Consider the following 27,094-nt stretch of genomic DNA (forward strand, 5'->3'; position numbering starts at 1 on the left):
GAAGATGTAAACTGCGGGACGCAACTGCGGGACGCGGGGCCGTGGGCTCGGTCCCGCTGTCCCCGAGGGCGCCGAGGGTCGGGACGCGGGGCCGGGGGCTCGGTCGCGCTGCCCCCGAGGGCGCCGAGGGTCGGGACGCGCCGTTTCCGCCGGCGGGATGTGTCCGCCTGTCCCTCCCGGCCACAGGGCGGCGGCAGAGGGCGCGGAGCCGGAGGGCACGGGGAGCGGCGCTCTCGGTGGTACCTGACGTCATCAAGGCGCGACGGCGGCGCGAGCTGTGTCCGGCTGCTCTCGGCGCGCTCCCGTGGGGATTGTTTTCAGAAAGACATGACCACGCAGGTAATTAAAAACACAGCGTTAGCTAAGCTAATTGCTGGCTCGAGGTGTGTGTCTGTCTATATATATATGTGTATAGGCCGCTCATGTGTAATATTAATTATTTTTTCTTTCTAGTACGGTATTCTCTTCAAGCAAGAGCAAGGTGAGCAAACGCTAAGGGGTATTGAGCAGGGTTGGTGTTCTGGGATGATGTAAAGTTGATAATGGCAGGTATCCGTGTGAGGAGACCTGGTTATGTTTATATTAGGCATAAATCTTGAGTAATTCAGAGGTAGCTGTGCTGCTTTTTCAGCAGTGACGCTGGTCACACAACACATTACATATTTTGGAGCAAAGAAGACAGTGACACGGCTCTCGGAGCACCCAATAGCCCTGAGGAGCAGGGCAGTGTCTGTTGCCAACATTGCAGCTGGCAACTTCAGCATTACCAAAACCGGTTGTGGTCTTCTATCAAAAGAAAAGACTTGCTTGTTAATTAATGTGCTTGTATTCTCTTAGCTCATGATGATGCCATTTGGTCAGTTGCCTGGGGCAAAAATAAAAATGATGGTTCTGAAACAGTGATCTCTGGCTCTTTGGATGATCTGGTAAAGGTCTGGAAGTGGTAAGTGCTCCGTATTAATCTGTGTTAGGCCTTGGAAGTAGTCAGTGTGAAGCAGCCTTGAATCTGCACAGTCTGCAGGGATGTTAGAAGAATGGCACACACAGCTGCCTCTTTGAGCAAGTTTATCTCCGTTGGTGTGTGCTTTCTCTTGGGGTGGTGGCATTCTGGTGTGCTTTCATTTCAAAAAAATGAGAATCCTTTTGAAAACGTACGTCAGAGAATACTTAATGTACTTCTAAACCAAAGAATGAGAAATGCATCTTTTGATGAGACAGTGCATTTGGAGATGTGTATTGTGCAGGAAATAATGGGAATAGTGAGAAAGGGGAAATGACGTCTTCCTTTTTTATTGGAGGAAGGATCCTGATAATGCTTATGGAAGTGTACTCTTGCAAGAGGTTACTGTCTCTTGGGCAAGGCAGTGTGAGGGATGTGCTTGAGTGACAGGTTTAGCTTGGCTGGGTGGCTCTGAAGATGTCAGTCACGGTGCTCTGTGCTGAGCTCACAGCTCTGGGAGCACCCACAGACTGCTGCGTGATGGACATTCTGTGCTGGGGTGGCTTCCAGACTTAGGATGAAATACCTGCTTGGCAGGAATACGGTAAATTACTGATTTCTCAGCTCTTTAAGTACAGAGAGTTTGTGTGTAGCCCTTCACGTTTCACGGGAGGACTCGGATTGCCTTGTGTTGAGCAAAGGGAGGAATGGGGATTGTTTGTGAGGCTGGGGATGGTCAGCACCCCCAGCTGTTCCCAACGAGGCTTTTCTTTGCCTTGCACGGAAGGAATGATGAAAAGCTGGATCTGCAGTGGACTCTGGAGGGTCACCAGCTGGGGGTGGTGTCTGTGGACATCAGCCACACGGGTGCCATTGCAGCATCCAGCTCCCTGGACGCCCACATTCGCCTCTGGGACTTAGAGACCGGCAAGCAGATCAAGTCCATAGATGCTGGTCCTGGTAAGACCCCAGTGCTGAGCTGGCTCTGCAGGGGAGCAGTGTGACTCTTCCTGGCAAGTACTGGGGGATTGGGGTACATCAGGGGATTAAGGTCTTGGGGGGGGTTTTAATCTTTCCTGTATTTGCAGAAAGGTTTTATGAACTCAACGCAAAGCAGCATCAGACAATTTTACATTTATTTTTACACACTACCACTACTTCTCAGGTACACCTAGTTGGCTTTTTGCTGTATGCATAAAGCAGAATGGAAAGCACGTTGCTCTTACACGTGTATTGGTAAAGGGATATTTGGAAGATATAATTCAAATGCTTATTCAGATGAATTTCCAAAGGATTTCTGAACATTCTTCATAACACTGCAGTGAATTTGAGCTGTGCATGCGATCCTTTATTACCCAGCATGTCCAATCCTGAGCAAGCAAGTCAAAACAGCCATCAATGGTAACAATGCTAATGTTCTCCAAGCTGGAATTCAGGGCTTAAGGTCTTTTTCCAAGTATTTCATGAGTCCACTGGAAGTCACGAATTTAAGAACAATCTTGCAGTGTTTTAGGCAATTTAATATTAAACTTTTAGGAAAAAACACCTGTTGAATTACATTGTGCCAGATAAATACATTGCACTGCTATGAAAAATGATGGGTTTTTACATTCAGTTGCAGGAATGTTATCCGTGTTACATTTGTATATCTGCATTTCTCCTGCATCTTCTGTGCTTTGGTACATACTAGTGTTCATTTTTTCAGCTGTTTCAATCTTTTGGTACCAGGAAAAAAGTAAGAATTTTGACTTAACTGATGCAGTCTTAAAGTCTAAATTTATTGTTACACGAGGGTCTCATAAGGTCAGGGTCTTACCAGAAATGTAATCTTTTACTAAATGTAAGTAAATGGCTCAAGATACGCTCCATTAATTCCATAGAAATGGTAACTTGATGGGCTTGTACACTCTTAGAGGGTTACACCTAAACAGATGCATACAGAACTCACACTGTTGAATAAGAACCAGGAACAGGATCCAGCTAACTGTTCTTTATTTTTTAATACAGTTGATGCTTGGTCCCTGGCTTTTTCACCTGATTCCCAGTACCTTGCAACAGGAAGTCACGTGGGGAAAGTAAATATTTTCGGTGTTGAAACTGGAAAGAAAGAATATTCTCTGGACACCAGAGGAAAGTTCATCCTTAGCATTGCATATGTAAGAAGCACAACGGATAATTCCTTATGAGAAATTGCTATTGCTGTAATATGCTGTGAATAGGAATTTTTGTGTCCATCTATCCAGTTTATCTCTACAATAACATTAGGTGACAGCCATAGTTCCAAATACAAACTGTGTGATATGTCCCCCCTGCAAGTCTGGAAAATATATTTGGATCTTGTTTATAGTCTTCAGGATTTTTGAAAGCCGGGTATCTTGCATACATCGTTATTTGTGAAAAGTTGCCAAGGGAATGTCAGGGCTTACACAGCATAAATGCACACAGATGTTGAATCACTCTGTTTTATTACAGAGTCCAGATGGAAAATACTTGGCCAGTGGAGCAATAGATGGCATTATCAATATTTTTGATATTGCGACTGGAAAACTTCTGCATACGCTAGAAGGTATGGTTTGGTTATTTGCAGTACCTAATTCTGACCTCATTTCTGACAAAAGTAAAGGATATAATGTAGTCAGAATAACCTACAACAACCATGGCAAAAGTGAGTTGATGTATTTGTCCATTAGACAATATTTAGTTATTTAGTGCTCTAACCTAAACCACTTAAAATATTAGAGGCAAACTGTAAACTCAGGCTTGCATCATAAATGCCTTTTTTAAAAGATACAGTCAGTAATGCTTAACTAGATTCTTAAATTGGAGCTCCTTGTATTGCAGAAAAGTACAAGGGAATGAAGCCAAGCCAAATGTGTGCTGCCATGCATATGGTTTTTCTTTTTCTTGCGTTATTTGTTCTAAAGCAATTTTTTGCTGGTCTAAAAAATAACTGAACATTTTATGTTGTAGAATACATGCATTTTTTTCTAACAGATAAATGGGCTTTTAATGTTCATGCAGTTTCTGCCCGGTTGTAACCAAAACCCCAACCACTTAAATATGCAGTCATGCTATAAAATATGACATAATTTCTAATAGAGATCTACAGCTCAAAGAAACTAGATAGTTGAAACTCTTTGAAACTCTTTGTGTTGCAGACATGCCTTAACATTCACAGTTGAGAATTGCTGTCTGTTTCCATTTTCTCTTGTGGGAAGAAGCCTCTAGAGAGAAAGAGGCTTCAGAGGCTGCTCTCTCTGAGCAGGCAGTGCTGTTGTGGCAGAGCTTGCTGAGCGCTGGTGTCAGTGAGAGGAGTGCCAGTCCTGCTCTGTGTCCCTGTGCCTGCAGGCCACGCCATGCCCATCCGCTCGCTGACCTTCTCCCCTGACTCCCAGTTACTCGTCACTGCCTCCGATGACGGCTACATCAAAATCTACGATGTGTAAGTGGGGACTGCCAGCCCTGCTGGCAGGACAGCAACTGCTTAGAGAGGCTGGTACTGTGAAACATAGATCAAACCCTCAGCTCTCCAGAAATCAGCTTTTGGTGACTTTTTATGTAAAAAATAATCTTAAATAATAAAATACTACATCCTTAGATAATTTCTGAAAGTGTAGAGGTAGAAGAAAGCTGAGAATTGAAAACAAATTACTTTCCTCATTTTTGCCTGTAGGCAGTAAGCTAATTCTTCTATGTATCTGTCCTGTGAGCTTGTGTTCACTCTTCCTAAACATCTGTTCAGGAAATTATATTTATGACCTCTTTCTGTTGCATCTTGCAATACCTTGGAAGACCCTGGGGAGGAAATGGCCCTGCTTCGGTGGCCATTCCCTTCAGTGGCTTCACCCCCTAAACCTGCATTGCTTTGGCTTTGGCGAAACTCTTTGTCCTCCAGTCTATCTTCTTAGTGACTTCTTTTTATGTTAACTGTTTGAAATGGAAGAACAGAATCTGCTGTAACACCAGTTCAGCTTGGATGAACAAATGTCCAGGAGTCACCTTCCACTGAACCATTCTTGATTGCACTAGCCAGAGTATATTCCTGTTGCTTTTTCTCTGGAATTCACAAAGCAAATGTTAATGTGTTCTTTCCACAGGCAACATGCAAATTTGGCTGGTACATTAAGTGGCCACGGATCCTGGGTTTTAAATGTAGCATTTTGTCCTGATGATACCCATTTTGTTTCCAGGTATTGAGGATTTTTAATTGTTTATGATTACTGAAAAAAAAAAAGACGTGTGTAGAAATAGCAGTGGGATCTGTAATGAAATAACATAAAATTTAAAGGCTCAAGCCAGTCTGTGATGTGATACCAGCTGTAGTGAGAACATTTTACAGAGTAAGTCATACCATTGCAGTGTAGTTCCTGACAAGTGAAAAACACAACCTGAGAGAATGGCAGTTTGATTCTAAATAGCTGAAAAATTGCTGTTGAATAAAGAATTACAACCTAAACTAGTAGTACATTAATCTACTTGAACTTTAGTATTAATTCTTAAAACAGCTGAGGCAGCTGGGGGACCAAGTATATGTAACAGGAATTTCCTTATCCAAAGAACTTACCTCAAAGAATTTTTTTGGCCAAAGTGGGAGTCTTCATTTTCACATTGCAGATGTTGGAACTGTCAATTTATTTAAAGGTAATGGAACCTGGCAGAAGATGCAGTCCTTTGCTACTTCATCCTTGTATTTGATAGGCAAAAGAGGGTTTTTTATGTCTACCATATGAGATCCTTTAATGTTTGCATTAAACTTCAGTTATGTATTAATTTAAACATTAATCAATATTATTTTTCTTTTAGTTCATCTGATAAAAGTGTGAAGGTTTGGGATGCTGGAACGAGGACCTGTGTCCATACTTTTTTTGACCATCAAGATCAGGTATGGCTGCTATTCCCTGAGTCACCACATTCCCAGGAGAGCTTGTGTAGTTGTGCACGTTTGAGCTTCACCTTGGTGCTGCAGCTCCAGGCTTGCAGTAATGCAACTTTAGCTTGCTATAATGAAATTTTAGAAGTTGTGGTTATTTAGCACTTAATATTGAACTAGTACTTCCGGGTGTATATGCTGATTTCTTCCAAGTAATTAACATTTTTCAGGCCCAAATAATGGCAATCCTGAGTGGCCTAAGTCTCACCAGACTCTATTTGTTACCTTTGTCTCTAGTTTTACTTATTTGTGTGACTAACACAGCATGTGCATGTGTAAGGGTGGAAATACTTATTTAAAAGGATGGAATTACTTAAACAGATGCTTGAAAGCAGCCTGGGAACTTGGGAGTTTTTCCTCCTTCAGTGTCTGTAATACTGTGGGTTTTTAATTTATTGTTCAGTGATAGCTACCTGTGAGGGAAGGAGTTAGGTTTCTACCCATTTACTCTTTGTTCTGTTTATCACCTAACATTTGAACAGTGTTATATTTTAATGGACCACTGAGCAAGAAACAAAGGATATTCTTCCTGGTTTTATTTGAGTATTTTCTTCCATGGTACTACTTTCTTGCTGGTAACCTTCTTTTCAGTTACCTATAGTTATGGGGGTTTTAATATTGAAGTACCAAGTGGGACTTGATTTCCCCTGTTGTTTTAGCTGTTGGGTATGATCTCTTTCAGTCTGTGGCAAACAGACCGGGAATGCTGGGTTTGGGTACTAATCCAAAATAGTGTAAAGACTGCCCAGAACATACTGTTGTCAACACACCCATTCTGCATTTCACATTAATGTGCTGGGTAGCCTTCACCCTTCCTGATGTCATTCTGATGGAGGTGGGTGTCAGGTAAGAGCTTGTGTAACTGTCTTAGATCAGAGGACTGGCCTGAACTTTTCTAAGTAAGTTTTGCTTTGGTAGGTAAACGGTTTTCAGAAAAAGCTCAAAGATAAACCCAGTCATTCTTCAGTCTGTCACGATGTCTCAGTCTGCATGACAAATACTTCCTTTCGTGCACTGTAAAATACTATTTTCAGAAAGGGCAGCAGGATGGGCAAGAGTGAAAATGCTTGGGTTATTTATGCAAACTGGGACAAGCACTTTTCAGCCCGAGCGAATATCTCTGGCCAGTGTCAGTCAGTCAGTGGGGGTGGCTGGAGGAGCTCGTCAGGCTCCTAGAGGGCAGTGTCCTGCTCTGCTTTGGCTGCCTTAGTTGCTGGTGAAGCAGAAGCCAGAACTACACCAGTTCTAATTAGGTGACTTTTCAATAATCTTTCCTCTTCTGCCTGTAATAAATATTACTGCCACAAAGATTCTTTTTCTTTGTCCTCTCTGGATAAACTTGCATATGTCTTATTTACAGGTTTGGGGAGTGAAATACAATGGAAGTGGGTCCAAAATTGTGTCTGTTGGTGATGACCAAGAAATTCATATTTATGACTGTCCAGTTTAAATGTCTTGACTCAGATGCTTCAGCAAATGTCTTGCAGCAGTTTCAAGGGACTGCTACTGTCCTGTGTAATTTTTTTAGTATGATAAAAGCATTCATACTGATCTGCAAAACCAGATCTAATTTTGATTTTGCTTAGCATGAGAGAAAAACCCTACTTTTTTAAAATAAAAGCTACAGCTCCAAGTCCTTGTGTCTAATTCTTGGGGAAAAAGTATTTTTGGAAAGAGATAGTCATGGGTGAAGTAACTGCTCAGTTAATCACCCCTGCCTTTAAACATAAATAGACCAGAGCTGGAAAGCATGGGCTAAGTGTTACAGCAGCTATTTTAGCAGAAGGAAAATGACTGAGGCTGTATTATAGACATGGGAAATGACAGCCCAGCTAGTCCTGATGCTAGACCCGTGAGTGCAAGAGGATCACTTAAGCTGAACACCTGTTTCAACAATTGTGTGGTACATGGATATAGATCATTCATCATGGTTTAATTTCACTAAAGGGGACCACTTGTTTCTAACCCTGACTTAATACAAACACTGCCAGCAAATAGGTAAAATGGAAAAAAGGTTTAATAGGATCGCTGTACTGTGGTAGCACGTACCTTACAAAAGAGCAGCAGTATACCCAGTGCAGGTGCTTTTGGTTTATTCATTTGAGTTAAGGCACAAGTATACAATGCCTAGGAGGAAGTAAAAACCTTTCTAGGGAAGGCTGCAATACAAAGCTTGAGCTTCTGAAAGGTCAAACTTTTATTTGCAAGTATTTGCTTGTATGTAACACATTAGAGGACAGCTTGTAACCTTAGGTCACACACACAGAAGCAGGTGAAGGAATGCTACTGTAAACTCACAAAACACAGGAAGAGGGGGCTATGAGGCAGAGAGAAGGGCATGCACAAAATGCTTCCAAAATACAGAATGAGGCAGGTGTGAGTGGTGCAGCTAACACAAATAATCTAGACTAGATGACAGGAGTCTGAGCTTAGAAGAACTTGTTTAAATAAAGGGGGTTCCAGAATGGCTTGGCAAGTACAAGAGAAGCACAAGAAAAGGTGAAGTACTATTTATTAGAAGTTATTCTGCTATGTTTTATTCTATGAAATTCATCTTCCAGTATGAAAGTATTTACATAAGACACTCCACTTAGCCTCTATCGATATTGCCCAAGTCTTATAGAAATAGCACAGGTGAATAAATTGAGAACCTTCACAGCAAGGAAAATGCATACCAACCCAGTTGGTTCTCAGCTGTATGACATTTGCCTTATATAGAAAGACTACGAGAACACAATATAAATTAGTTACAAAAAGGTGATACTGACAGCGCAGCAACTCAATTTGCTGAACACAAAACCCACAAGCAGTGGCTATTACAGCCATGCAGTTTTCATTGTGAAAATTTACATCTTAGATGACATCTGCTCCACCTTGCTTTAAGATGCCTGACATTGTACTCCTGTTCTTGGACCCTCCTCGTCTTCTTCATATGCTTCTCCTGCACTGTTACGGTAGGTTTGCTCATTCGGATCAAAATCTTCAAGGTCTACCTGATCCATCTCATCTGTAACCATTACATCTTCTCGTGAAGGAAGCAGAGCCTCCAGCAGAGACAGTTTCTCCCTTGGGAGCCAGTAGTGCTCTGGAAACTGGACCTACAATTTTAAATATTTTTTTTAAATTAGTATTTATTCATGTGCAATCGTGAGTATATTGGCTACAGCAAAGCATGCAGCTTACCAAAAACTGTATGATCAGGCTGCCTTTGTCCATTGGAGATTTGTAGACAGGCATCCCTTCGTTGTAGATACACTTTAGGTCACCATGTTTTATCACTTCACCTACGGAGGCAAGAGCTGTAAGTGGGCTGCTGTGACAGGACAGGCATTTCACAGCCACATGAGGCAGGGCTGTACTTGTGTTCTCATGGCACCTCAGGGAGATTGTAACCAATCCACAAGGAAGACCTAAACCCAAGCTGTACACAACTAAGGCCATTTAGACTATTTCTCCTGCTATAAGAGATAGCAGCTTTTCTTGGCACAGGCTTCAGGCTGAACAGAATTTAGTAGAATCAAGATTCTTTCCTCTTTACACTATCCACCAACTGGGGGTGAGGTTTATTAAGAAGTATTTGAGAGCTTTAGGTATAACTCTGCATGTTTTAGGAAGAGTAACAACAACAAAGAACCAACTAAATTGAGTGATTGCCTCATGAACCTGCTGTTGCATTCATCTGGTTAGGAAAAAAAAAACCCAAACAAATAGAACAATCTTCCCCAACAAGTCTAGTCCAGATACAATTAAACAGACAAGCAGTTTACACAGTATTAGTACTCTTAATGACCTACCTGGCCTAGTAGATATGACAAGAACTCTGTTGTCCAGAGTTTCAATTGTCTTTCTGAAACCACATAAGGCCTCTGAGAGTTGAATTCTCATTTTTGTGACTAAGTCATGCCCTCGTCTCTGAAAGACACTGTGATCCTTTTGATCAAGGACAATTATAACATCACCAGGCTCCAAATCAGGCTCCTGGTCACCTTCTCCATGAAATACTATCTTCTGACCATCTTTCATACCTGAAGAAAAGAAACCCATTTATTCTCTGCAGAACTATAGACTAGTATTGACTATTTGGGAACCAGTATAAATACACAGTTCTTACCTTTATCAACATGAACTTCTATGATCTTTTTCTCTCTTACAACCTTACAGCCATTGCAGTTGTCACATCTGTCTTTCGGATTTATTCTTTCACCTTGGCCTTTGCATTCTGGGCACACAGTCTGGATTTGCTGCACCATGCCAGGTCCAATCTGCTGAACTATAACTTGCATCCCTCTTCCTTTACACACGGGACATTTTTCTACTGCCCCTCTCTTTCCGCCATAACCTTTGACAAAAGAGTTAAATTGCATCTTAGTCTAAAAAAATTAGAGTAGTCAGGCTGGAACTCAATGACTTCAAGAGCATACTTGGGGTAACTTGAGGGTAGTTCAGTAATGGAATTTAGCTGCCATCACAAAACATACCCCACAAGCTGGAGGTTTCTACAAATAAAATGTTTATACTGCTTATTGTATTAGCCTCTGCCCCACCCACCAGTAACTCCTGGTTTCCAAGGAACTGTCAGCATACCAAATTCAAGACATAAACATTCCATTAATACTTGGAAAAAAAAAATCTGCTTACTAAATATTTAACAGAGTACTAAGATATAAGACCTTATTAAAATTTACCTCAAAAGAGGACCAGTCTAGGGAGTACTTAATAACTGTAAAATTAGTAGCATAACACAAGCTAGTCTTCCACCCACAGCAATTAAAGAAGTTTTATGGAATAAACATTTACATCCAAGTTCTGGGTGAAAAAAATGTTAATTTAGGTCCCCCAACTGCAACTCAACAGTTTCAGTTGGCAATTAGAACAATCACTTTGTAACACTGTCATTGAGAGACTTGCTTTTTGAGAAGCCTAAGTAAGAATTAAATACCCTGGCAGACTTTCAGGGATCAGGCAAAGAATGAAGACAGAGGAAAAGTAAGAAAGCCTTCAGACTTTTTTCTCAGCCTCAGACAATCCACACAAACAACTCAAAGAGGGTTTTGCAACCACTGCTTGTTTTTTTTACCTTCACACTTTGCACAAATAACATTCTTTTGCAGTGCCAGTTTCCTTGTAATTCCATTATATAGATCTTCAAGAGAGACACCTAACTGGTGCACCACATTTTTGCCTTTAGAAAAACAAAAGGGAAATATTAATACTTGTTCAGCTCTTGTGAAGACAAATGTTCATGCACAGTCTCATTGACGAAATGCAGAGTTCATTCCAAACTTTGAACACAACTCAGCCCCTTTAAAAGCATGTGCAATTCCATCAGCTTCCACTAAGCTCCACTCATTTATTTCTGAACATGAAAGTTGAGCTGTAATTATGCAAAGCATCATTAAAGCCACCTTATCCCTGCTCCTACTCCTAATTTTATAAGCTTAACTGAAACAGCAAGATGCAAGGACACTACCAGCTTCAGATCTGTCAATTTAGAAGTTGCTATTTATGCCTGCCTCTAAATTTCCATGCCACTTCATAGCATAATTTCAGTGATTTTACAGCAAGTTACTACTTGCTCCTTCAACAGGCATTGGACATGGATAAGACAAAAATCATATAATGCTTTTGGCAGCACACTGCACTCAGTTTCATGTCATCTCTCCCAAATATTTTAATAGTATTTAAAATTACTGAAGTTTAAGTTGATGGTGTCCTTTGAAGCAAGTTGCCCAAAAGCATATGAGCAAGTGAGGCACAGATTTGGAAAAAAGGTAACTTAAACAGGTCTAAATCAACTGCTGACTTACTGATGTTTCCCCCTCCCCTACAGACTACCCATTCCCCCTTCAACAAAAAATAAATAGAATTTAGCAGAAAGATGGCTATGGCTCAGCCATGTTATCTACTTTATTAGACTCTTAATGCTAGAGTAACTAGAAAAATCATAGTTTACTTATTCTATTGTTGCAACAAGTAATAGCCACGCTATGTGCACTCAGCAGAACAGCAGTACCATAGCACAGGTGTTTTATGCTTAAGTGCATGGTTAGAGTTTCTAGAACTTGTTTAGAACTGTGTACCTCTTCTCTCTCTATTCATTCGGCCTCCACCACCAAAGAACATGTCAAAGATGTCCATGGGTGAAGAGAAGCTGCCGCCACTCAGGCCTCCTTCTTTAATAGCCTGCTCCCCACCCTGGTCATAGAGGTCCCTTTTCTTTGGGTCCGACAGAACTTCATATGCCTGGGATATAAGTTTAAACTAAAAAGAAAAAAGAAGCTCTGAACAACTATGACCAAGAGGAAAAGTAGCCCTCTCATATACAACTCCATCTACAGATCAAGCCACTATGACACCCTCTTGTAGCATTTGTTTCCAAAAGGAAACTCCCTGGGTAACAGACTATAATAGTACAGTTTTGTCCAGGAAAACCACCCCTTTCCTCCCTCTCCCCCCTCCTCCCATGTTTTAAGTGGGCTTAATTCAGTCACATCCACCTTACAAATATATACCAACTACATTCTGCTGATTGTAGTAGTCACAACAACCATTATAACCTCTAACAAATCAATTTAGAAAGAAATATGGTACTATCCCTGAAATCCTGCAGGTGCCCAACTGCTCATGGCCACAGCAGAGCTAGTCAGCCTAGAGCTACACAGGGACCCTCCACGCCTGCTGAGCTGGTACATCCAGCTATAGCAGAGATTGATGTGACAAGACACTGGTGTTGCTTACTCATCACAAACACAAGGACTTAGATACAAATCAAAACAATTATTTTCTTAAATAGCTCTGAAAAGCTTCCAATAATTTGCTATTACTGGAATGACCACTTCGATTTTAAATTTCATTTACTCATGGCCATGTAAAGTGTTGTAGTGTTGTAAGCAAAAAAAAAGCAGGCCCAAAATAAAAGCAAAAAAGGTTGACTAAAAAAATAAGAGCAGAAAAGGTTGCCTTTGACTAGGATACTGTTTGAGTTCTGTAAATTAGTATTCCAGAGACTAATGTAAGGTACATATGGACCTTCTATTCCTATATTAATGTATTAGTAGACCAGCTTTTAGATAAACAATCCCATCATTCATATTTTTCCTAGTTCTCTAATTGTGGTGCTCATTTATCATCCAAGCCAACCCAGGCAGCTGAGCAGGTCTGTGCTGATAGCACGTAAAATAGTTCTCTTGTAAGCAGTCCACCCATGTACAGCCCAGTGATTTCCCAGGTATAGTTACCTTGGACATCTGCATTAACATTTTTCTCTGAAGAAACCCCATCCTGTTCAGGAGCACAAATCCATCCAGCACAACAGTGCTGGCAGCTGGATCCACTACCAGCTTTCTCAACGTCTGACAGCACAGGGGCCACAGGCACACTAGAAATCCTTCCAGCTTTGCCTGTTTTAACCAGTACCTCTAAGGACGATCTTCTACCCGCATCCAAAAAAAAAGAAATGCTGCATCCCCTTTGCCACAGCTGGGCCGTCAGGCCTGCTGCCAGACTCACGGATCTGAACAGAGACCTGGAAGTAGGGGAGCCTTCGCATAGCAGCACTGCGCTGCAGGAAGGGCAAAGCAGAATCTGAGCTAGGGCCGAGCGCACGCCGGATGTAACCACGGCCTGTCTGTGGGGGACCCGCGGTGCTCCCGCGGGCGGCCCTGCGCCAGCCGCCGGTTCTCTCTGCAGGGCGGCCCATTCCGCAGCCCGGCGGCACCTGCGGCGAGCCCGGCTCAGCCCCGGCCCGCCGGAGGGCCGGATGGGGCCTGCCCCGCGCAGGGGCCCTAGGTGCCGCCTGGAGCGCGGCCGCCTCACGGTGGGCAGCCCACAAGCCTCGGCCCGGCCCCGGCCCCGCGTACCCGCTCGCCCTCGCTGGGGTTCTTGTCGGGGTGGTACTTCAGCGCCAGCTTGCGGTAGGCGCGCTTGATCTCCTCGGAGGAGGCATTGGGCTTCACCTGCAAGATGTCGTAGTACTCCGTCTCCTTCACCATGGTGGTGCCTGTGGGAGGACGCGGCACATTACCCTCGGGTTACCCTCGGCTTATCCCGCCCAGCACCGCGCCGAGAGCCCGCGGGCCGCGCTCACCACTGCGGCCGCTCCGCTGCACAAAACACCGCCACTACCACCGCCCGCTCACCGATCCCAGCGGCCCCGCCTCTTCCGCGGGCTTTATAGGGGCCCCGGCCGAATCTTCTGGAATGACGCCGCGCGTGACGTCACGGGGCTGGAACGGTCTAGAACGGCGCTGCGTGACGTCACCGGCGGCGCGCGCGGGGGGAGGAGCTTCGGGCCGGGCCCGGCTCCGGGGTTCGTGTTTGATTTGGGGCGGTAGGGCCGGGCGGCCTCGCTGCCCTTCATCGCTCTGCCTGTACAGCTGGGGCTGCCCCGGGGCCGTGCCTGGCGCTCCCTGAGTACAGCTCACACAAACTGTACTCGGGCAATGGAGTACCGAGGAGCTGGCATTGGATGGGAGCTGTAAATTATTATCTATGCTAATGTGGTAATGCACGTATTTTCTTTTCTGTTCTTTGTTGCTTTTAGATTTCTATGTAATACTATTTTTCAATAAAAGTTCCAAAATAATAATTTAATTATATGGAAGCTTTAGGCGCCCTTTCCATTACGGTAAAAATGTGACTATGGAGCTAAAAATATATAAAAAACTACCCCATATTTTATGTCTTTGTATTGTAGACAGTCTGTTGAGTCTAATTTAGCAAGCTTCTCCCTGTGTGAGCTTTAGACAAACCTGCAATAGCCCGGCAGGCTGAGGGGTCCCGCCTGAGGCCCAGCATGGCCGGCGCTGTGAAATCCTTTAATTCGCCTCTGGGAGAGGCTGGCGGGCACCCTGCTGCAGCCTGCCCCACGCTGTGTGTTAGGTCTTGTTCTGCTTAGATGGCTTTACTCATGCCTTGTTCCTCAGTATTTTGGGCCTTTTCAATTAATTGGGCTAATGTTGTACCCCCGCTCCATATCTGATATTTGCCTTTTCCTCAAGCCGGCCTGCCTGGAGCAGACTTGGAAGCTGGGCTAGTTTTCATCTCTCTCCAGGAAACCAAAAGTCCTCAAATCATTATTTACTGCTCAGGGGAAAGGAGATAACTGGTACTTGTGTGGATCTGAGCAATAGCCTATTTTCCTAAAAGATGGCAACTTAATACTGAAAAATCTCAAGTGAAAAATACAGAAAAGCTGCATGAACTGAGAAGACATTTTGCTCAAACTTGAATTGAGTAGGAATGTTTACAGACTGCCTTTTTATTCCAGGAAACAGTTCCTTATTCCTGGGAATAGTTTTATGAAAGCAGAACATCTCCTGTGATTATGATAACCCAAAGGTTCCAGTGCTGTGCCCTGCCAACCACAGCCCAGGTAAAGAGTCAGGATGACTGAAGGAGAGGGTTCTGTTGTGTTGTCTAATAGTGGGAAATGGGGAAAAAGAAAAAGGGGGAGAGATCCAAATGAAAATTTGTCATCATTTAGAGCTCTGGTGACACTATAATGAACTTCCTACTGTATTTCAGGTAAATACTATTAGAAGATTGAATTAATACAATCTACTTACATTCAGCATGTAAATTTGCTGAAGGGGGAGCTAATTACAGGAAATGAACAGAAGATGCCAATGAAAGGAACAGTTCAAAACCACAAGAAAGAAATCAGTGTTGGTAACTATTATTTTCTCCAGGCATAATTATCAGCAGCTGAACTTGTAAATCTGTGTTTTGCAATTGTGAATTTATATTGACAAGTACATACAGGGACTCTTCTCTGGAAATATTTATGGTAAGTTACTCCATAAACTTGTAGGCCAAGAACTAAATATCTCCTTTTTAAGGCAAAGGAAAGGTTTATTCTCATAATGGTCTCCACCTTAAAGATAAATTAGCTATAATCTGTTGTTCTGAACATAATATTTCCTTTTAAGAAGAAACAATAAATTGGTTTATAGCTTTGTAGTAGTAGCTGAATGCTTTAGTAGATGAGAAGCTTTCTAAGCACATAATGAATTTTAGAGATCTATTTTTAGTATGTCATAAAAACTGTATATCATTTCTGTGAGTAGAAATCCTCATGTAGGTATGTGTAGATACTGGTAAATATAATAAGAACTCACACTGATGGATGGTTTCTTACTGTTAACATTTGTTACTTGCAATAACAGCCAAAAAACTTGGTTGGTTTGGATCTTTAGTTAAGAGGATTGAGCCTCCTGCATAATTTACTTTTGTTTTATAAGGGAGCCTTATCAGGTTATGTTTACATGCATATGCAGTATTTGTTTTCGCCATCTTTGGTTCCAGTTGGTACAATCAAATCATTATTTTTTCAAAGAATTAGTGGGAAAAGTAGTAAGGGTTGGTGTTTGAGATGATAAAAACGGGAGAGATGCCACTCAGTGGATATTCTTTGCATCATCACGTGCATGTCCTGCGTCACTGTTGTCCGAGTGATGCAGTCATTCTCATACCCGAGGGGAATGCAGTCCTATAGCTGTCTGAAGCAAGACACTTCCCATTTATCAACATTTTATTTATGTATTTATGGAACAGAGTTAGAATCCTCAGCAGATGGTTTTGTCATGATCAGTAGTAAATGTGAGACAGCCTTTACACATGCAGACATGTTTCTCAGCAATTACAGTCGTGGTTCCTTAACTCAACCAGCCTGGTGATCAAGGGTGTATATGCCTAACTCTGTTTCTTGTGGTGCACACCTTGCCTCCTAAAGTTTGTGGTTGTTGCTAATCAGCAGCTGCTTACCCATTTTTCAGATGAACAGCTAATTTCTTTCGCAGTTCTTTCCCTTTCTTCCCTCCTGCCACATGTAACATGAATCACCTTGTTGCCTTTTTTTTGGCCAGTATCAAATTTGTGTGTGGGTGTCAACAGGAAAACAAGCAGAGAATTTCTGTTCTCTGCAGGGAGGCAGGAAGGGTCTGGGAATGGGAGTAATTAGATCTGGAGCCTGTTTCATTTAGCCACCAGAGGACTCTGGTTCTGAAACAGGTTAGCACAAAACAGGAGTTAAAACTGCACCTGCTGACCTTGGGACCGTGCAGCATCTTTATATCCTACAAGAATTATGCATTTATCTTTTAATCCCATTATATAAAGCACTGCTGGAATCTGCTTGTTTGCATTTCTTTTATCTGGCTGTATTGCTATTTATCATTCTTGTTGAAAGAAGGATCCTGGAGACAGTTAAGGGAGCAATCTGCTGAACTGCAGCTTCTTGCAGCACCCTTGATTTTTGTAAAGTATCAAAAAAAACCTGTTTATTACAAACACTGTGGGAAAAAAAGAGTCAGGAATCTAAGGGACTGCGTCTGTTTTCAGCCACACTAAATTTGCTTAAACAGCTTCAGTATTTCCTCTATAAGGTGAAATTAGAATCACAGCAGACTTTCCTTTGTGCTGAGCTGGATTCTTTCAAGCATCCAGGTCTCAAAAGTTAGCACAATTTCTACAAATTTCTTAGGAAAATATTCTTTAAATAATATTTTTAAGCTATGATTTTTAGCCTTATTAAAAATGTATGTTAAACAATAAAGTGTGACATGTTCATTTAATGAACCTTTAATGGCCCTGGGCCCATAATTATTATACAAGAAAGATATTTTCTACAGAAACAAACTGTTAGAAGAATCTTTTTGCTATAGATGAAAAGTAAAAGATCTGTATCTCCAGGTAAAATGTAAATGATAGCCTTTGTTTTGAGCTATTTTAGGGTAGTGTGTAGTGAGTAACTAGCAGTCACAGGTTTGTCTAATCTGAATTCCTGCATTAGAAGTAAATTAGTATAAAAAGCATATGTGAGTTTAAAAAGTTGTTGCTTGCCTGGAGCTTTCCAGTCTGTAATCTGCCCTCAGCACCATCTCCTTGGCCCAAGGTAGCATAAATTGGTTGATCCTTAAGGTGTGTGTTGAGACTCACTTGTTTAGTAAGATTTAATTTAAGGAGGCTTTGCCACTGTAATCTTTGAAGACATGTTTGGAATTAGAATTTTTCATAAACCCTGAAAACTACTCTCACTTAGTAGATCTGTGCAGTTTATAATTATTTTTTAACTTTAGCTAAAATGTTTTAGACACTGAGTGAAATTTTAATTTTATGAGAAAGTAGGAAAAAGAGCTGTAGATAATCACAGTAAATGTAGTTAACAGACCATAGCAGGCAGAGAGCTGCAATTAGTAGCAAGTTGAAAAGATTACAGGCTCCAAGAAAACTGATATGAAATAACAAAAATATAATAGAAGTGCAATTTATGTAAATAAATGTAACAAAGGCTTTGAAACAGGCTTTGAATAAAGGTTATGACATGTTCTGCTGGTAGTGGTTGTGAGGTAAGGCTTTTTTTGATTTGGTTTGGATTCAGTGCTGGAAGATGGGAGGAACAGTAGGACTACCAGTTTAATGTCTGCACCAAAAAGTATTGTTTGACACTATTTGTTACCAGTGATATAACTAAAAAAAGGGGCCCTGTCATACAGTTGCTTAAACTGACTGGGATGACTAGCAAGGAGCATCCAGAATTAGTCCACACCTCTGTTAATTTTAAGTAAATACAAGTTGTATGGTAAAACCTTCACTTTCTTACAAGTAAATAGATGGGGGAGTACAGAGCCCTGGGTAGTTTCACGTTTTCATAGTCTTACTGTGAATTACAGCTGAAACATCATGTCCCAGGCGTGCTCCACCCACACCAAGGCTGGTCTGCCTTGCGGTGCTGTTGGTCACTGACCTAGTAACAATGTGCTTTTGGTTTGGCCTCTCTGATATTTCTGTTTGGGATCTTGTGACTGCAAATTGTATTGACAGTGTCTTCAACTCTGAGGTACCAGTTGCAAATTTCTGAAATATACCAGTCCTAATTGCAGAGCAAAGGATGTGAACAGTATGTGGGCTTTATTTGGCTTTTATATGCTTTTATTGCTTAGTGAGCCTGTCAACACCTAGAAATCTTAGCCCCTGCAAAAAGCAGCCTATCCCACCACAAATATTCTGTCTGGGTCTAGTGCAGTCTTGTGCAACTTGCATGCAGGTAGATTTAGGCATAAAAGAAAAGGATTGTAGCATCTTGTAAGGTGCAACATGTAAAAACCATTTCAAGATGAAGGTTTTTTCTGCTGAACTCCATGTTTATTATTGAAACTTGAAGACAACCTAGAAAGGTACCAGAACTGCAAAGGCAGGTTCTGTGTAGAACTATAAAGGCAAATTCTGTGTCCAACTGTTGCAGCTTGACATTCATGAGCCTGTTGTTCAAGTGACAAGACCGTAGCTGACAGTTGCAGGAAACACAGTTTATCACAGTGATGTGAGTTCTTCGTTACAGTCACACAATAGAGAGTCCAAAGCAACTCTTCTCCACCAGTTCCCACTGATAAATTCCCCTTACTTCACAGCCTGGCTTCCCTTTTGGCAGTAACAAGCTGCCCTTGTTACTGGAGGAGTGATCTGCCACTGGAGAATGCTTGATTGTGTCAAAATGATTTGCTAACCATCAGCAAGTTTAAGGAAAATTATAGAAGAAACAAAACAAATCCTTCATAAACACAGTGTATACAGAAGACACATAAATTTGAGGTTATCTGTTTATTCACTGAAAGTACAAGACTTAGAGAGTGAGCAGCCATTTCCTTCCAGGAGACCAGCCAGTTAGCCAGCCACTAAACACCCAAGATGCAACTCCTTCATATAGCATCTAAAACACTTTAGATGACCTGAAGAACAAAAAGGAGAGTTTTCTTGCAGCAGAGTTTTCTTTATTATGTTACTGGAAAGTTGGTTGCAAGGAAGAGACCTTGTGGCTTTCTGCAGAGAATTGGAACAAAGCGTTTGGAGAATTATCCCAAAATGAAAGAGCTAAATCAATCCTGACAAATAAGAGTTTTGCTGCATATGATGACACATTTTTACCATTGAAATATCCCCATTTTGTGTTCAGATATTTTCAAATCAAGTTTCTGGTGTTGAGAATAGATCCCTTAGCATCTCACTTCAGAGTTTTCTTTCATTTCAAATTGCATTGTCTACAATTATATGTTTGGATATGGTGCAAGGCACTCTGGAATAAAATCCACACTTTCTACAAAGTTAGTATTTGTTATCTTAGATATTCCTAGTCACTATGGCAGTCTTTGTACCATTAAGTAAAACAGATTATGTTCTCTGGCTTTGAAGGCCATGGCACAGCATGGCTTGCATCTCTCTTCCTCCTTCAGACAGGGTAGTCATTAATATAATCTCCTGTGACGGCCTCTGCCCTGTGTTGTCCCAGGCAAGTGCCAGTTCATACAGAACCATGCCAGGGAAGGTGCTTACAGTGGGTGGCTTGAGCCATTCTCTGGATTTTGTTTAGTTTACCAGTATAGAAGTAGCCTAAATAGCTGAACTGGACTCTCTTACATCCTGGGAAGTAATTTGCTCAGTCATGTGTAGAAACTTCCACATTATACCATAGGCCTGCCCTGGTGAGGTGCAGGCAGTGCTGCTGTAGCTGTGGTGCTGGAGGAGGTGCTTTGCTATTGCAGTGCTGGGTTTCATAGGTAGAGTTGACTTTAAGGCATTTCCTAATGTAATTAATCTGTGTTTGCTTTAAGAAAATAGCTTCATTGAATGTTCTTTTTCAGAACTAGACTTAGTAAAATTAGAATTGCTTCAACTTGCGTGAATGAATTTGTGGAAATCTTGGCAAAAGAAAAGATTTGCATCTTAAAGCATTGTGAACTCATTAAAATTCTTCTCATGGATAATTAAAGAAAAGTGAATTAAAAAGAAAGTTTAACAGTAAGCAGCTCACAGGCACTGCGACATTTCAAGCATGTTAAAATGAGAAAGAAATAGCTTTTGTAGCAGTAGTCTCCTCCTCTTGTATTACGTGTTGTTTTTTCTAACAAATAACCAGTTACTGTTGGTTTCTTTGGTTCTCCAAGTAGCTCATTTATGCCTGATCTGCACTGTTCTTCAGCATATTTGTGACCAGCTTTGCAGGGTTTGTCAGCATGCCTAACAGTGGAGAGACTCTCACGAAACAATTGCAGACTGAAAATGCAAGGAAGGTTTCAGGAAGCTGTGAAAATGGGTAAAGTAGCTTGAACATTTATTTTAACAAACTCATATACCAATTTTTCCCGGCTTAAGTTTCTCTTGTATACTGTGCAGATCCACAAGAATTTTTCCTGGTGTCTCTACTATCTAATGAAGAATAAGGTGTATCTTTTGAGGCTAGAATAAGAGAAAATTGTTAACAAAGATTATAAATAGGTTTATTCTCCTATGCTAAATCCTACTTTGCCTTTAAACTTTATAGCATCATGGAGTAGGGAATGTGTTGCTTGTATCTTATTGGCATACAGGATACACCTGTATAATGTTTATTTTATAGCACAGAGGGCATTTAGCCTCTTCTCTTCTGGATTTGGGGGAGTAATCTTCAGGTAATAATTGATCTTTGTGACAGACCATCTTCTTCCTGTCAAAGGCAACAGAACTTAACCAGGTAACCTACCTTTTAGAGGTGGGAGTGGGGAAGTGAATTTTAGAAGAGTGTATTTTGATGTTTATGTTACCTTTTACCTGTGAAATAATCCTGCTGGGTGGTGTCTCCTTTCTGTCCTAGGCAACACAAAAAGAGCATGTTGTTTCTTCTACCTGTTGATCTATCACTGGAATGGTATCTTCTAAGAGAGAAATCTCCCCATCTGTGGAGTTTTTGGAAGTTATTAAGATTAGAACAAAACATTTCTCATGGGAAATACTTTAGCTTCTGATTGTTAGATGTTTGTCAGTATTGCTAAGTACTAATATCCATTTCCAGAGACTGAATTAGTCTTCTGTTAAGTTAAATCTAACTTCACATTTGTTTAGGGAATAACTTGCATGCTACGTCTCTTGGAAGATTTGTTTGATCCATTCAGGTAAAGGATTGGTTGGGATAATTTCTGCCATAATGGTTTCTTCTGTTCTGGGCTTTGTAATCCTGGATAAGAATCATGAGGAGCAATCCAAAGACTTAAGGTTTTCAGAACAGGAACAAGTTTAAGAAATCTTTGAAAACTTTTGAATGTATTGTTGTTGCTTCTGGAATCCCAATGTAATTAGAAGTAGAATTGTAATTTTTTGGTTTAACCTGTCCAAAGATCATAAACCACTATTTGACTTGTGATCCTTATAGGTATATGTACACTCTGACTCATGAAAGTTAGGATTTTGCTAAGTTAGTAATAATGCCTCTGTTTTAGTCCATGCATGTTTCTATTTGTGACATACTTAATAAAAAAAAAAATCGGAGTTTTCTTTGTTAAAGAAAAAAGCTGAAGGAGAATTTAAAAGTACAGTGGTGTGCATCCACTGCAAACAGGAAGTTTAACCTTCCTGTGTTAGAAATATGTTTAGCATTTACGTTTTTTCTGAATTTCTGATGAAAGAATATCAGACCATAGAACTCAAAATACTTTTGATGTATTCAGAGTCTTTGGCGTAGACTTCTGTGGTTTTTTTGTTTGTTTTTGAAGATGCCAGTGCATGTTGCCATGTTAAGTGCTGTTGTTTACCTGGTGTGGTTTGAAATTAGATAGCAAACTTCTGTCCCTTTTTTAGTATGCTGGAAGTAGGATTCCGAGTAGAAAGGACTAGACTAGAAAGAAAAGAAAAATGTATCAAATGGAAATAGGAAAGAAAGATCTTTTATAAGGCTGAAATTGAATCAGTGTGACCTAAAAAATAAGGCAGAGATGAAATAATGAGTTCTGTGTGACCTAACTTTGCTACATTCACTGCAAATAGCCATACAGAGACAGATACTGGGAGATTTCTGCTTCAGGTCTGGCTTTTTGCTGCGCAGGGGAGGACAGCCAGAAAATCTGTACCAAGGTCAGGGCAGGGTTGTAGTATGCTCCCAACTGCTGAATAGAGCCTTTCTAGGGGGCGAATAAAAAAGGCTCGTTACATTGTTTATTTCTTCCCATTCAGCCGTGAAGTTTTCAGCTATCCCTAAAACTGCTCTGCTCACCAAAATAAATGACCTGATTTTTGAGGATATTTATTCTTAACAAGAATAAAATGCTTCAGTTCTGTTTTTTGCAAATAAATAGGTTTTACTAGGAGTTGTGTGCCAGCTGTGTTATATGGTAAAACAGATCTCAGCTGTTAACTTTATCACTAGTATTTTGTTCTTTATTCAGCATTTGTTTGGCTTTTAAATATATCTTTGTGAGAGAAGAAGTTGTGTGAGTAATTTGACTGGTTTCTTGTGCACGGTGAAAATCAAAGCAGTTGTTGAATCATCTGAGCCTTTTTGCAATAGGAACATATCTGGGCTGATCTATGGCCTTGTTTTTAAGTCTCATGAGGGTATGGAAACCAATTAACAGCTAAATCTAACCTGTTCTTCAAGGGCAAAGTGGAACTTTTAAATAGAACTAATAAGGAATGTATTATAATATTGCCCTCATTTGAATAGGGGAGTAATTAGTAAATAAAATGACCAGTCATAATAGACAGCAGTGTCCTGTAAAGGGTCATGGGGACTTCCTGTGACTCTCTACTCTTTATAGGAAAAATGCTACATTACAGAAAATGAGGGTTTAAAGAACTAATGTGGTGTGTCCTTACTGTGGGGTTTTTTTCCCTTATGTCACAAAAAATGAGAAAACGTCTTCAGAACATCTTGGGTAACAGTTGGCAGCACCTCAGAGTCTGGAGATACAGTATTTTCTTGGCTGTTTCTGTTCCAGTCTCTTTAGCTGCTGATCTCTCTAAGCTGTGGTGCTATGTTGATTCAAGTTAGAGTGACTTTATTGTCTTTGTCTAGAACTCTGAGTCAGATCTGTGATTCTGAATTCACTGTCTTGTGCTCATTTCTACAATCTGTCCCTAGAGTTCTGTTTTAAAATACTGGATTTGGTATTTTGGTCTCTTCTAGGATACATGGGGATTTGGGATAGGATTTCTCATGAATGGGATCCAGATAAAGATATTTAGTTTCTGAAGTCTCTAGGCAAAATACCAGAATCATTACAGTTTTCAGAGGTTACCCATAGGTAACTTAAGCCATTGCTTTTTGCTGCCAGAAGAGTTGGCAGATGAATACTTAATGATTCCATCTTGAATTCAGATGCTCCAGTGAGCTGTTGAAAATGTCTAACACCCAATGAAAAGTTTTTAAGAATGTGCAGATGTAGACCCAAAACACTCCCCAAAGTAACTCTAATGCAGAATAAGGCTGGTGGAATGTATATAGCTGGGGTGGCCTGGAGAACATGCAGCAAAAGCTTGGAGGGGAGAATTCCTCAGTGTTGGAACAGAGATCAATATTTAGGACACTTGTCACCAAGACTGAAAAGCACAAGATGGACACTTGATTGGAAGAAGGATGTTTTATCATCCACTTTGAAACTGATTCCTTAAATAATCAAGCCACCAAGCTGCGGGAGTTTAGAGATGGAATTCACTAAGTTGTCCTCAAGAGAAGCAAGCAGTGAAAGATAAAATCAAAATTTATGATGAAGTTCTGTCTTGGAAAAAGGCTTATTTTCCACTTCAGCCTATTTTTTTGTGTTTATTAAATAGGATTCATATTTAATAGTTAGGAAAACCAGTTCAACAAAGAAGTGTTTGAGGAAAAAAATACTTACGCAAATGGGGATCTGCACACGTTGGTCCCAAAGATAAACACCTGTGTCTTACAAAATATTTCTTTGGGTAACGCAAGAGAGAAAGGAGTTTAATTAAAAGGTGGGGACTTTGTTGTAAGAAGTGTGAAGTAACATGCCCACTGGCACATGAATGTAGTCTCTGGTGGTGGATGAGCTTGTAGGTGATATGCTCGGAGAAGCAGCAAGGCAGAGCAAGGAGCTGCACTGCTTTGGATCATCACAGTGAGGGCAGAACAGCACTGCACCTTCCTGAGAGCCACCGAGTCTGGAAGCAGTGCTGTCAGAGCATCCCCAGGAGAAGCTGAACAGGATTGCTTTTTGGAAAAAATCATGTAAGGGACAGAGAAGTTGTATGCACTCCGCAGACACTGTAACTGAGCATTCCCTCCCTATTGGCTGTGTTCTCTGTTGCAGACAGTCTGCAGGATAATTTATTTTGAAAGGACAAAAGCAGAAAAATCGTGCAAATTTTATAATAAAAGCTTTGGAAGTTAAGTGGACCTGAACTGCAGTAACATGGTTGACCACAGCCAGAGCTTTGCACCTTGCACATACTGTTCTTCTAAACGTAGGCAACACATCACAACCTCAGCTTATCCAATAATGAATGCAGCATCTTCAACAGTGACTATGTCTCATCCATTAAACCAGAATAAAAATAATTAATTAGTAAACATATATTGCTGTATGGTGATCTCACATGTGGTACAACAGTACCCAGGAGCACGGTGGGAGCAGAGAAACTGTGTTATGAAGAAGCCTCTGCAACAGGAATACCAAGAAAGGGAGGAGGAGATGGTATCTTCATTGTGAATCTGACAGTACAGGTCTGGAAGCTCAGAATATGGCTCCAAGTGAATGTGTGGTCTGAACTACCCACTGGTTTCATGGCAAAAAAATGTTTGAGTCTTCTTTGTGAGCAGTTGTGAATGTGATTTCCAAACGTAAAAGTACATTGGCTTGCTATATGTGTGTAGAGGGTTATGAGTAAATATTCTGATGTCTAAAGGAATACTTTGTCCTGAATAATGCATTAACAATTTATGTATGTAATTATTTGTTAAATGGCTTATTTCTGCAACTTCATAGAAAGCTTCTCTCTCTCTAGAAAGGTTGATATTTTAAATTTTTGATAATCCCTGTAGAGAGCTGACTGATAAAAACAACATTGACAAGATTACAGGAGTTGAACAACAGGAACAGGATAAGGAATAGGAATACCAAAAGAATTACATGTCTTTTTATTTGCTACCATACGTAATCTGTTTAATGAATAGGTTCCCCTTAAATTTCATAATAATATGATGGCTGTATAACAGTGTTCATATTCTCTTGGTGCAGTTTATGATAATAGAAATCACTCTGCAGAAACAAGGCCAAAATGTATCCTAGAACGTAAATTTCATAATTTTTAAATTTGAGAGAAAAGCTACAACTAATTATACAGGACACTCAGTGCATTCTGTAAGGCTTATTCAAGTGTGAATTTCTGTAAAGTGTTTTTTCCAAAGAAGAAAATGGTTTATTATCATATTAAAGACTGACTTTGTAGATTCTCTTCGATTTTATTGTTTGTATTTTCACCAGATTTTGCTATGAGGAAACAATTTAGAGGACAGCAAATATCTGACTGTATCTGGCCTAGAGTGTTATGTGTAAGCAGAAATTCTAATTTCCAGAACAGGAAACAGAGCCTGTGGAAGGGAAAGGTTAATTGCAAAGTCCCTTAAAACAACAACAAAAAATTAGGGAAATGAGTATCACGGCAAGTAGTGCCATTAATCGCTAAGCATCATTATGGTAAGAGAACAAACAGTTTTTCTAATGTGCAATTAGCAAAAGAGCACTCATTTTGTAATTATAAAAGTGGAGAGATTTAGCTGTGGCATTTAGTTTCTGTAGTTACAATAAGAAGTGATACTGTATTCAGTGGTTGCTATCAAATACACTCAGGTAAAACCAGTAATTGCTATGACAGCAAATCCAGATTGGATGCTTCTCCTCTGGTGACTCACACCCAGCAGGAAGGGCTGTCAGTTCCATCAGACATTGCTTTACCTCACACACACATTGCTTCCTGGGTTGCAGAGATAAATGTCACTGGAGCTGTTACAGTCATGGAAACACGGAGGGAAAGGAAGCTCTCCCTTTGTTAATCCCTTTGTTAATAGAGAATGTTCATATTCTTGCTTTTCAGGTTGGTCTGGTGTGTGAGAATAGCTTCAGTATGGAATAGCATCCAAGGGGCACAGGGGAGTGGTGGGAGCTGCGGGTGGGTGGGCAGTGTTGGGCTTGGCCCCAGACCTCTGGATAAGCCAGCCAGCCTGAGCTGTGCTTTCATCTCAGGTGAGAGCAGCATGTTCAATTCAGGCAGCAGATGAAGTCATGTTTGCTAGAGTGGTACCTTGAAATTAAAGCCCAGATTACATCAGGAAATACTGTCGCTCAAAAATCACCCAAGCTAATGGAGTTATACAGAAATATGCTTTGGTTAGTTCTAGCTGGTCAACCTTTTGGAGCTTTTTCTCAGATTGTCCTAATTGACTTGTTCAAGTGACCTCT

General features: G+C 40.8%; 3 protein-coding genes across 19 annotated transcripts in view; 2 read left to right on the top strand and 1 right to left on the bottom strand.

Annotated features, from left to right (window-relative positions):
* The first annotated feature begins 220 nt into the window (after positions 1-220).
* WDR61 (WD repeat domain 61) lies at positions 221-7,503 on the top strand. 2 transcript variants are annotated; one of them, XM_041489699.1, is made up of 10 exons: positions 221-339; positions 454-481; positions 838-943; positions 1,728-1,900; positions 2,948-3,096; positions 3,413-3,506; positions 4,289-4,382; positions 5,038-5,130; positions 5,744-5,822; positions 7,231-7,503. In XM_041489699.1, exons 1-10 carry the CDS (start codon positions 328-330, stop codon positions 7,318-7,320), a joined length of 918 nt encoding a protein of 305 aa, XP_041345633.1. In that variant the 5' UTR covers positions 221-327; the 3' UTR covers positions 7,321-7,503. The 2 variants fall into 2 exon arrangements, with proteins under 2 accessions (XP_041345633.1, XP_041345632.1); XM_041489698.1 differs by having other exon boundaries at positions 5,744-7,503.
* A 546-nt stretch (positions 7,504-8,049) lies between these two features.
* DNAJA4 (DnaJ heat shock protein family (Hsp40) member A4) lies at positions 8,050-14,094 on the bottom strand. Of its 4 annotated transcripts, XM_041489692.1 has the most exons (8): positions 13,957-14,094; positions 13,730-13,869; positions 11,951-12,131; positions 10,948-11,052; positions 9,982-10,209; positions 9,665-9,895; positions 9,054-9,154; positions 8,050-8,968 (listed from the first exon to the last, which is right to left on the bottom strand). In XM_041489692.1, the coding sequence occupies exons 2-8, from the start codon at positions 13,859-13,861 to the stop codon at positions 8,750-8,752; spliced, it is 1,197 nt and encodes a 398-aa protein (XP_041345626.1). In that variant the 5' UTR covers positions 13,862-13,869; positions 13,957-14,094; the 3' UTR covers positions 8,050-8,749. The 4 variants fall into 4 exon arrangements, with proteins under 4 accessions (XP_041345626.1, XP_041345628.1, XP_041345629.1 ...); XM_041489694.1 differs by lacking the exon at positions 13,957-14,094 and having other exon boundaries at positions 13,730-13,945; XM_041489695.1 differs by lacking the exons at positions 13,730-13,869; positions 13,957-14,094 and adding an exon at positions 13,109-13,723.
* Positions 14,095-14,165: 71 nt separating this feature from the next.
* Positions 14,166-27,094, top strand: part of LOC121365478 (calcium and integrin-binding family member 2-like) — a 98,808-nt gene continuing 85,879 nt past the window's right edge. For 8 of the 13 annotated variants that reach the window (XR_005957023.1, XR_005957022.1, XR_005957021.1 and 5 more), the window contains exons 1-2: positions 14,166-14,371; positions 15,139-15,243. The gene's annotated coding sequence lies outside the window, so the exon portion shown is untranslated. The remainder of the gene's footprint in view (positions 14,372-15,138; positions 15,244-27,094) is intronic. The other 5 variants (XR_005957030.1, XM_041489688.1, XM_041489687.1 and 2 more) reach the window with 4 other exon arrangements.

This window comes from Pyrgilauda ruficollis, unplaced genomic scaffold (assembly GCF_017590135.1).
Source record: "Pyrgilauda ruficollis isolate IOZ18807 unplaced genomic scaffold, ASM1759013v1 scaffold96, whole genome shotgun sequence".
NCBI lineage: Eukaryota > Metazoa > Chordata > Aves > Passeriformes > Passeridae > Pyrgilauda > Pyrgilauda ruficollis.

Coding starts and splice junctions, on each gene's coding strand:
- WDR61 (XM_041489698.1), top strand. Junction 482..837: donor TCTCTTCAAGCAAGAGCAAG/GTGAGCAAACGC, acceptor GTATTCTCTTAG/CTCATGATGATGCCATTTGG. Junction 3,507..4,288: donor ACTTCTGCATACGCTAGAAG/GTATGGTTTGGT, acceptor CTGTGCCTGCAG/GCCACGCCATGCCCATCCGC.
- DNAJA4 (XM_041489692.1), bottom strand. CDS start 13,861: ATGGTGAAGGAGACGGAGTACTACGACATCTTGCAGGTGAAGCCCAAT. Junction 12,132..13,729: donor ACCCCAGCGAGGGCGAGCGG/GTACGCGGGGCC, acceptor TTTTCTTTTTAG/TTTAAACTTATATCCCAGGC. Junction 10,210..10,947: donor TATTTGTGCAAAGTGTGAAG/GTAAAAAAAACA, acceptor CTTTTGTCAAAG/GTTATGGCGGAAAGAGAGGG.